General features: G+C 33.8%; 1 protein-coding gene across 1 annotated transcript; it reads left to right on the top strand.

The window, feature by feature from the left end:
• The first annotated feature begins 4,426 nt into the window (after positions 1–4,426).
• Positions 4,427–11,073, top strand: LOC122314318 (beta-glucosidase 40-like). The gene is made up of 13 exons (XM_043129816.1): positions 4,427–5,101; positions 6,920–6,986; positions 7,664–7,722; positions 7,819–7,894; positions 8,156–8,227; positions 8,472–8,559; positions 8,642–8,897; positions 9,195–9,310; positions 9,462–9,685; positions 9,936–9,967; positions 10,203–10,305; positions 10,381–10,489; positions 10,671–11,073. Exons 1-13 carry the CDS (start codon positions 4,952–4,954, stop codon positions 10,840–10,842), a joined length of 1,524 nt encoding a protein of 507 aa, XP_042985750.1. The 5' UTR covers positions 4,427–4,951; the 3' UTR covers positions 10,843–11,073.
• The last annotated feature ends 282 nt before the right edge of the window (positions 11,074–11,355 follow it).

Here is an 11,355-nt window from a genome sequence, read left to right as displayed (position 1 = left end):
CCTGTTATATATTTTTCTACATCTGATTTATGTGATTAATTAATATAATTATTTTATATTAAAAAAATAATACAATCAACCAATCTTATTTAGGGGTGTAAATTGCTTGTTCCGGATTGAAAAAATTGATTGGACTAAGTCATTTGGTTCGGATCAAACCAAACTTTAGACCGATCAGTCTCGACTCTTGATCCCATAAATTGTGGATTGAGACCATTCGATCTAGTCTCGGGATCTATAAATTTAATATATTATTTTTATATAGTAATTATATAAGTTAATAATATAATTTCTATTTAATTTATTATCATTGATCATTAGGGTTGTACACCGATGGGTTTGGCGTCGGTTTCGACGCCAAACTGAGACACCGCCAACCTCTTCCATGTCCCTATTAAACCGGCCGAAAACGAGGTTTTGGGGAGAGAAAATCGATCATATCGGTCTCGATCAGTGTCGGCACGGTGGTCGGTCTACCGTCGGCATCTTCTGTGAAGGAAGAGGAGTTGATGAAGAAAGATGAAGACTCGTGCCGTCGTCTGCCAAGGATGAAGAACGAGGTTGCAGAGAGGAAGAGCGGGCGCAGAGAAGAAGAAGAGAGGTGGAGGGGTTATTAACTCATTTTGAAATGGTGCCGTTCTATTATATTTTTTAAAAAATATTCATACCCTAAACGATACTGTTTTATATACATATATTTGAAAAAAAATATAAATAAACTGGATTGATTGGTTCAGCGGTTTTCCAGGGGTCTAAATCGACACCGAACCGCCGATGTTGATTTTGCTTCAATTCCTCTCGCCCGCCGACCGGTTCTTTGCCGATTTCGTACTCCAGCTGTCGGTCTAATCGGTTCACAGCCGGTTTGGTCAGTTCTTGTACACTCCTATTGATCATTTTTTAATGAATTAGTTACATAATCTATATTAATAATTCACTTAATTTTAATTTAATAATTTAAATAATTTTTTATTAATTTATTTTAAAAAAAGAAGAAAAAATTGGTCCGGCCCTTATGGATATTCGGTTCGGTCTGAGAAAAATGATAAACCGAATCACCCCCAGACTGGACTAATTTACACCCCGATTCACATTAATGTGAAAAATAAAAATATAAAAATAACTGTGTAAATAGAATTTTTGTTGAAAAAAATATATTACTATTTGAAAATCCTTTAATTTTAGCCTCGTTTAAAACAAAGCCTTCATTTACACAGAGGCTCACCCACATAAATCCATTGCTTTTATCAGAAACCAAATCTCCTCATTTTTCTTGGAAAACAAACACAAGTGAATAGACAAAAATCCAACCAAATCCGCACCCACCGTAAGTGGAATCCCACATAAAACAAAACCCAAAATAGACAAAAGCATATGAGCAATAAATTTACTGGAAACCAAACACCCGGAACGAAAGTCAGATAGAGAGGGAGAGAGAGTTTACATTGAGGGAATGAACGAGTGGGGCCTGTGACGATGCAGAGGAAGTCACTGAAAAGTAGATCTAAATTGCCGGTGGGAGCCGTAGAGGTAGCCGAAATTCCATCCACAGAAAGCCACGAATTCAGATTCAGAGAAGATACATAGAAATTAGCACTTCGGTCTCGTCTCCGTGGAGAAGAACGGCACACACAATTAAGAAATCGAAGAAGATCACTTCTGTTTTGAGATATGTGAGCATATCCAAGTACATGATGATTTATCTTTATTTTATAAACTTACTTTTAATCTCTGTTAATACTTCTGCAATTACTTCTATGATCATGTATATCTAAGAACAGTCTACCAATGTTAGCCCTGCATTAATTAATTCGTTTTTCGATCCATCATGTACCCAACTAGCTAAAAATGGATAAAAATCAATACAGGAGTTGTGATCATGATGGTCACAATATTCCTTGATCAGTCTAAACACAAGTTCTTCTGGTTTGCTACACGTGAAGCATAAGTCGGACTTATGATGATAACATGATGATTAACTATGTACTACTTTGTCTCAAAAGTCGTAGAAACCGATAAAAATAAATAAATTTAAGTATTTAAATTATATTTTAACTGTAAAATCATTATAATTTGTTTCAAAAACTTAAGCCGAGATAAAGAGATAAATTTTATTATAAAAAATTTTATACTATTATCATACTTTCATCCTATTAAATAAGATGTATCTCATTTACCGCTATTGAATGATCATTTATTATATATTTCTTTGTCATTTAATGATAATGAATGTACCATATCTTACTTAATAGGATAAAAGTAAGATGAAAATATGATGTATAGGATTACTGATTTTTTATTATTTATTTTATATTTTAACACTCACTCTCACGTGTGAGCCATACTCATCTTTAATAGCTGGTTCAACACATAGAATATTTAATTAAATGGAATAGAGTGTAGAGTCAAGATTCGAATTCAAGACTTCTACTATAATACCATGTGAAATTATTACTTGTCTCGAAAATTTAAATAGATAAAAAGAGATGAATTTTATTATTTATTTTATATTTTAATATTAACTATCTACATAATGTTGGAAGGACGTTGATGGTTGACACGATTTTTGACTTGATGTTCATGCAATATTGGTACTCCAACATTCCAATGGCAAGAGGAGAGATTGACAAGATATACACGTTTGTTTTAACTTGTGGCAGTACGTCAAAACCAAATAAAGGAAGGTGCCCACAAAAAGGGAAAGTATGTTAATGCATTGCTTCCAAGTTTAAACTTGAAAACAATAAGTAATACACGAACAAATTTAAAGGAGTTTGTTTCATTTTATCAACTCTCTTCATCATCATCACGTACTTTTCTTATCGTGAAGAACTCTCATTATTAATTCTATATATATATATATATTGGCTCATCATTGCCGGTTTGCGTATAATTCATCCTTACTAATAATGGTAGATAATTTGTTTGATATGAGTTCTGTTATATATAATTATATTTGTGTATTTTTTATACACTCTATTGATATGATTAGTTAAAATAATTATTTTATATTAAAAAAATGATGCATCCAATCATATTAGTAGAGTGTATAAAGAGTACGTAAAAGTGATTGTACATAAAATTTTTATGTGTATATATATATATATGTATATATATTTTCTTTTCTTTTACTTCTATGAAAGTCAATCAAAAGGAAATTTTGTATATGAATTCAATCTGTCATGCATATATAAGTGAGCAGTGATTATAATGATGTTTGCCAATAATATTAATGGGGCTCACTTTTGGATGGTGGATCAAATTTAGTTAAGTCACGCTCATGTAATGATCATTGCACAGGTCGGCACTCGATCGGTATGGAGATATTAATACCATTTTGTGGAAATTATGGGATTGAGAGTGAGAATAATGCATAACAGACAGAAAATTTGAGATTTGGATTTATTCATAAAACTTGAAAAGGGCTTAAATATTTAAATACGGAAGGGTAATGATACACTTATAATTTCTTTACAACTCATTTTCAATCAATCAATACAATTATGGCACTCCATTAAAAATAAATTTCAATATTACAAAATCATCCTTCATTTTATGTAGAGTTGTCAGCAATCATTTTCCATATATTAAGGAAATATGAGATTATGAGAATTTTGTCTATAAAAGGACAAAAATCTTAATTATTGCATAAAAATAAAATTTGTAATAAACAAGTATGTTAACAAAAATCTGGCCTAAACTAGAATAAGAATTATCTCTAAAAGCGACAGTGAAACGTTACCATCAAAAGATAAAAATAATTTAAATCGGCGATTTGGATGTGAGAATTGCTGATTTTGAGATTGAAACGGGTACCACTTGGTATAGCTGGTGACCAAGACGTGTGTGCCAAAAATTACTTTCTTAATTGAGATCATATGCGCTATTCTGATATATGAAATCAAAGTTACGATTAAAATACACACACATTCGTAATATTGCTCCAATTCAAAGAATCTTTAGATTTTCTTGTCATATTTGTGGTGATCTACCTAAGTAGTTCATTACTATCAACTTAGAATCTACAACTCAGCATATCTCATTGGGATCCCCGTAATCAACAACTTTTTTTAGCCAAAGAAAAAGACACAGTGACAAGTGAACTACATTACCATATATTCATTCTCTACAAGAAAGCCAAATATGGATGATAGTTATTAGCATTCCGAGGCATATGCATCAGCATCAAGCCCTTTATCTCAAAATGACAGTATTCATTCGTGAGAAAAGTATGGTCTTGGCTATCAGAAAAACCCAGCTGCAACACGCGAAAAACAGCTCATTTCTAGATCCACTTTCGATGCGCAGAGCATGAACACTGTTCCAGAACCCTATACGTTTCCCACTCACATAAGTGGCGTTGAAAATGTGAAACATAAAAGGCATGACAGGAATATATATATCATTATATGCAACCCCCCGGCCAATCACTTCTCAATCTCACAACAGACTGAAAAAATAAAAAAAGAAAAGAACATATACTCGTGAATGGAATTAAGCAAAGCAAAAGAGCAAGAAAAAGCAATCCCATGGATATGGTTGGTGCAAAACGGAAGCGTGTGAACTGAGGACTTTGAGCGCACGACCGACAGACCTCAGCTCCCCGCCCCGGCCCCAAAAACCCCACCATCTTTTGTAGCCACGCCCACGCCCATACATTATATATGCACCACCACTCAGCCGTGCCAGCGCCACCATTTTTTTTAGCTTTCACTCAACAACCCATTTTCTCGTTGTCTCTTCCATCTCTTCCTTTAATTCTTGTTCCTATAAATACATCCAACTTAACCAGCAGACTAGTATTATTCTTCATGAATATTAAGATCGAGTTTAAATGTTCCATCTTTTTCTTCCTTTAAATCCAAACCAATCTTAGTCTCAGGTCATCGGTACTACAGAACATTAATCACTTCCCTTCTCTCTCAACTCGATATTCCATTGGGTTGCTACGATGCTGATGATGATAAGAGGCAGCAATATTGCTTTGGTGATATTCTTGCTGGTTTGTGGGATGATCAATATCCAGACATGTCTGTCGCAGATTACCAGAGGAAGCTTTCCAAAGGGTTTTGTTTTTGGGACTGCCTCTTCTGCTTTCCAGGTTGGTATCGTTCCCATTAATTCAAACCAAAAAAAAAGATATCAGATATATTAATCTTTTTTTTTTCTTTTTCGCCAACATCATAATTACATGTAACCAGCTTGTGTTCATGAGAAAGTAAAAAGAGATTATTCATCAATTCACCTTTATTTCTATTGGCCGAATCCAATGCTTTGTTAATGACTGGTTTACACATGATGCATGCTCTGCCTTTTATTCATCCATATTTCAGGGCAAGTGCACTGCAGTCACACTCATCGTGACAAGATAGTGAACAGAAAGATAAATGATTCTTGCATGCTCAGATGCAATCTGCAAATAAATCTTTAAGATATGAGATTTTTCTCTTCACAAACCAATACTAAGCAGTGAGATGAATGATTAAAGTGCTGTATAGGCTACAACCTGAGGTGTAGGGATACCCGCGTTAACTCTTTCTTCACACTTTTTTATATATTGGCCCATAAAATTTAAAACGAAAATTTGTCAGACTGGCGAACCAGCTCGTGAACTTAATTCAGTAAAGTTTACATTTCAAGGTTCGGTGGAGCAGCAGTCTACCTTGGTCTGGTAGCCAAACGACAAAGGCAGCCATACTGTTGATCAGGACAGTCATGCATGGGGTGGCTGACCGTGATTATCCCGTGAACAATGAATGATCAGTATCAGGAGAGTTGGATTCCATAATTTGTTGGTTAATTCTAAGAGTAACATTAAACGGGGATTTTAATTCAAATCTATATGCATGAAAAAATTGTTTTAGAGATCATTTCGCTTTGCAGTCAATCCATATTTGATAGATGTTTTCCTAAAATTTGTAAATTGTGGATTCATATTGGAAGCGTTCATGATATTTCTCTATCATGACGTTTTTTATATAGAAAATAACAGGATTGAAATGGACTTAAGAAAATATATAAACATAGCAAATGTTAAGGGTTTAATATAAGATACCTTTTAGCTTTAAGAAAATTTAGAGGCTTTTCAATTTTACAATATATATATATATATTCACACACACACACATACATATATATTGTTTTAACTTTAAAGTTTTTATATATTTTTTTATCATCATTTGACGATTAGGCCTTGTTTGGTTAAGCAATTAAGATGAGATTAAATTATATATTTTGTTAAAAGTTGAATAAAATATTGTTATAATATCATTTTTGTTTTGGAGCTTCAAAAAATTGATTTGTTTATTATATTTTGTGTAGAAATTTAAAAAAATTGTAATGATTATATGAGATGAGATGAGATGGTTTAATTTTATGTAATCGAACAAGCTAACATTGCGTCACGCCTTCTATTTTAACCAAACCAGCTAAGATTGCATCACGTGTTCTATTTTTAATATCAAACTGTGTGAGTTTAGAGGTTTTTTTTATTAGGGTTCACTTCATTTTTTGGAGTTCTCTAATCAAATTAGGTATATTTTTATATTATCTTTGATAAACTTTTCAAGAATATTTTTAGGTAAAGTTTTAGGAGCAGTTATATTTGCTATAAAAAAGAAAATTCAAGCCAACTCTCTACCAAATTCAAGACACTTTTTCTCTTATGGTATGTCATCGATCGCGAGTATTATGGATTCAATGTCTCTTTAGGGTTTAATTGTGTGGTTATTTTTATGTTACGTACCTAGCATTAATAACGTTGCTTGATGGGTCCTTATAATACAAAGGAGTGTTTGCAAAGCCAATAAGACAGCAAATGCATTTGGTGATTTGGAAGTACTTCATTCAATCGTTCCAGTGTTTTCTATTGATCATTGAACTTACAATTTATTCTGTCTCTGAGTTCCCATTTTTACAGTATGAAGGAGCAGTGAAAGAAGATGGGAGGGGCCCTACTGTTTGGGACACTTTTTCACATACTTTTGGTAATTATACTATCAATTATAATGAAGTTTTCCCCTGAACTATCAACTTACAATCAACTACCACATACTGACATACATCATGTGCACGCCTCTAGCTATGTGCCTCGGAGTTTAGTTCAGGCTTGTTGGCTGTAGTTTTGGGGCCTTTGGCCATCCCCTGTATGGCATGACTAGTTCAAATTATTTTTCTTGATTTCCTATAAAGGACGCTTGGAGCATCTTTGGCCTAATTTGCATCACTCTTTGAGTCTTGTTTTTTTTACTAATGGCTCCACCATTAAGTTATATGATCATGCAAACATCACCTGTGCATAATGTATGCCAAATGAGAATGATGCCAATGTTGTAGGATCATTTTGCTTTAATTTAATGTTTTGACATCCAAAATTAGACCTATCACTTTTTCAACTTCCCGTAAAAGTTAAACATATCTCAACTGACTTCATACATCCATACACACCACTATTCACTTTTTCAATGGGACCTACACTCTTACGCAAAACTCACTTAACTATTTTAACTCACGACTATTCACAAATATTCTCATATATTTTGAGGTACTCTAACATCTAAGTCCCTCATGTATATAAAAGACTGACCTATGTGCCAGTCAATTATGTGAAAGAATCTAGTTTCCTAAGGCTCTGATTATTGTTTTACCATACATTTTGTAACAGGCAAAGTATTTGATTTCAGTAATGCAGATGTTGCTGTGGATCAGTACCACCGCTACAATGTAAAAATACTAAATTGTTGTTTCCATGATTCTTTTTAGTAAAAGTCTTCCATTTTGTTTTTATTTTTGTATTTTTTTTTCTTTTTGTGTAAACAGGAAGATGTACAACTAATGAAGGACATGGGAATGGATGCCTATAGGTTTTCAATTGCTTGGTCTCGGATTTTTCCTAGTAAGTTTTCTTTAGTAGAGTCAATATCTAAGCTCATCTAGTACAATTGTTGTAAGCAAGGAAATCCTTCTTTGGAATATGGATAGTTCAGGATAGATTTGCTTTCTGGAAATGCAGGCCACGTATATCAAATTTGTTGTGTCTGTTTCAATGCACTATGTATTTGTTGTGTGATAGTTATTCAACATCTTGTGTATTCCAATGCTACTTATTAGGGTAGAATCAAAGATAAAGTTCTCATTGTGGGTTCCTTTCTATTAGATGGAAGTGGTGAAATCAATCAGGCAGGAGTTGATCATTATAATAACCTCATCAATGCTTTACTAGCCAAAGGTACGTTTACTTATATGCAAATCATGATAGCATCAATCTATACCATTAACTCAAACTAAAATCCCCATTTCTAAGGGTCATGATCCGTGTCAAGACCATTATGATGGATGTTGGTAACCGTCAGATTGGTGATGAGTACTTTGATGCATCTCTCAAAGGGATTTTAAACCAATATATCATTATCTCACACATATCCTTAATATATAACTAAGGAGCTATGCTGATATGAAGACAACCTGTGCAGGCATTGAACCATATGTGACCCTCTACCATTGGGACCTTCCTCAAGCCCTGGAAGACAAATACAATGGATGGTTGAACCCTCAAATCATGTAAATGACCATTATTTTGTACTTCTCTCTCCATTAGAAAATACTTTTGCAGTCAAAATAACTTGTATCATATTCGCTACAGAGAGGACTTTGCAAAATATGCCGAGACATGCTTTCAGAAATTTGGTGACAGGGTGAAACACTGGATCACATTCAATGAGCCCCATACATTTGCCACCCAAGGGTATGATGTGGGTCTTCAGGCACCGGGACGATGCACCATTCTACTTCACCTTTTCTGTAGGGCAGGAAACTCTGCAATAGAGCCTTACATTGTTGCTCACAATGTTCTCCTTTCTCATGCGAAGGTGGCACAAATATATAGAGAAAAGTACAAGGTAAGATGACAGCTACTATATCAAATCACCAAATGACTTCAATTTTGGGTGATAAGGAATATATGTTTAGGTACAGTGAAAAAAGAAACAAATAAAAAACGAGATCCTCTTTGACTAAATTAGAAGTAGGAACTAGATCTGATGAAAATTGAACTTGAGACCTTAGGTGAAACCAGTAGTTGGTATTTTGGGTACATATAGCCTGTGCATGCACATAAGCATTTCTTGGTAGAATTCAAGGCTATCCACATTTAAAACAACACCAGCTAATTCCTAATATTCCAAGTCATTGTGCAGTCAAAACAGCATGGATCTATCGGGATATCTTTGGATGTAATTTGGTTTGAACCAGTTACAAACTCTACAGAAGACATTGCAGCAGCTCAAAGAGCCCAAGATTTTCAGCTTGGATGGTAATGTTTAATCATCTACATACATTTTAAGTCTGGGAATTCAAGGAATTGTGTAAATAACCATTGCAGTCATTAGAGAATTGTGTTTTGAGATGAAAAATAGAGAACAGTAATGCAGTTACTTACTGAAATTGTAATGTTTTAATTGCAGGTTTCTTGAGCCTTTAATCTTTGGGGATTATCCAAGCTCGATGAGAAGTAGAGTAGGAAGTCGGCTGCCAGCATTTTCTAAATCTGAGGCGGCTCTTATCAAGGGCTCCTTGGACTTTGTTGGCATTAATTACTATACTACATTCTATGCAAAAAATAATTCAACTAATCTTGTTGGCGTACTACTTAACGACTCCATTGCAGACTCTGGTGCCATTACCCTTCGTAAGTATACAATGACCCCTTTACAACAGGATCTTATGAAAACAAGTTTATAAATTGATGTGGCTTAATGTGATAGGTCATATCTATTTTACAACAAAAAGTGCTTTACATTCTGTGATATCATATCAAACCACATTAGTTTATAAGTTTTCTTTGTAAAATCTCTTTGTAGACCTAGTATTTCTCTTATTACATCATATAGTTTAATGTATTCAACTTTTGTCACGTTGGTTTGTGTTCTTGCTTTCAGCATTCAAAGATGGGAAAGCCATTGGAGGCAAGGTATTGTTATTATTATTAAATATATTAAATTTAGACCCATCTAAAATGACAGATGAATGCATAGTTTTTAGTAGAGACGAGGGGCATAAAGGATTGATTTCCCTAGTTGAATTTCAATTTTTCCATCCCCTTTATATGACTTGCTTGAATTTGGTGAGAGTATAAAATTTAATCTGTTTGTTACAGTTCAATTTGTCTAGCTACCTGATCATATACTTTCCATGATAAATTGCAGGCATATTCTGTATGGTTGTACATAGTACCTCATGGGATTAGAAGCTTAATGAATTACATCAAGCAAAAGTATAGGAACCCTCTGGTTATTATCACCGAAAATGGTAATCCTTTAACCCCTTCCCCCAAAACAAAAAAAAACTCAAAGCTGATCTTCTTTAATTGTAATGGTTGAACAGGGATGGATGATGGAAATAGCCCATTTACCCCAATCAAAGATGCATTGAAGGATGAGAAAAGGATCAAATATCACAACGACCATCTAATGAGCTTGCTTGCTTCAATCAAGTATGTTGTAATGCTTGTTTATACCTAAAACATTGATGATGTGAAAATCTTCCATTTTTTTTAACTTTCTGGTCCATCTACAAGCGGTATATTTACACATCGACTTAAGTATGACAAAATTCATTCAACTATCTTGTATATTGATAGGATTCAATATGGTTTGCTTTTGATGATGATGCAGGGAAGACGGATGCAATGTGAAAGGGTATTTTGTATGGTCTTTATTAGACAACTGGGAGTGGGCAGCTGGATATAGTTCAAGATTTGGTCTCTATTTTGTTGATTATAAGGACAATCTCAAGAGATATCCCAAGGACTCTGTTCATTGGTTTAAGAACTTCTTGACAACTTGATTTCTACTTAAAAGATGGAGGGAAAACTGGAAAGAAGATGGAGAAAAATGAAGGTGCAGCAACTTTACATTTCCAAACAGAGGCATGTGGAATGTACATGCTGCAGTCCCCTAAATATTATTTATTATTGTTGTTGTTGTTGTTATTGTTATTTATATATATTATTTTATAAGAATCTGATGGCTTGATAGAATATAGTCTAGTTCTCTAAATGAAAAACCTTGAATTGAACCCCCATCTCCTTATAAAAAGAAAAAAGGAAAAAAGAGGGTTACCATGCCAATTTTAGGCCTATATTCATCACTTAATAAAATTACATAAAAGATGATTTTTGGTACCATCTCATTACGTGACAAAAGTCACAATGGTGGTGATGCATTGGACTGCATACTTTCCTTTGCTTAATTGCCACACGTATAACCAATTTTATAATTCTTTATATGTTCATTTTAAAATATAAGTTCTTTATACGTTCTCCTTAATCATGCTCTACTAGGGTTCGTTTGTCTTGAG

Source organism: Carya illinoinensis, chromosome 6 (genome assembly GCF_018687715.1).
Source record: "Carya illinoinensis cultivar Pawnee chromosome 6, C.illinoinensisPawnee_v1, whole genome shotgun sequence".
Classification (NCBI taxonomy): Eukaryota; Viridiplantae; Streptophyta; class Magnoliopsida; order Fagales; family Juglandaceae; genus Carya; species Carya illinoinensis.
This window is presented reverse-complemented; position numbering and strand designations above follow the sequence as displayed.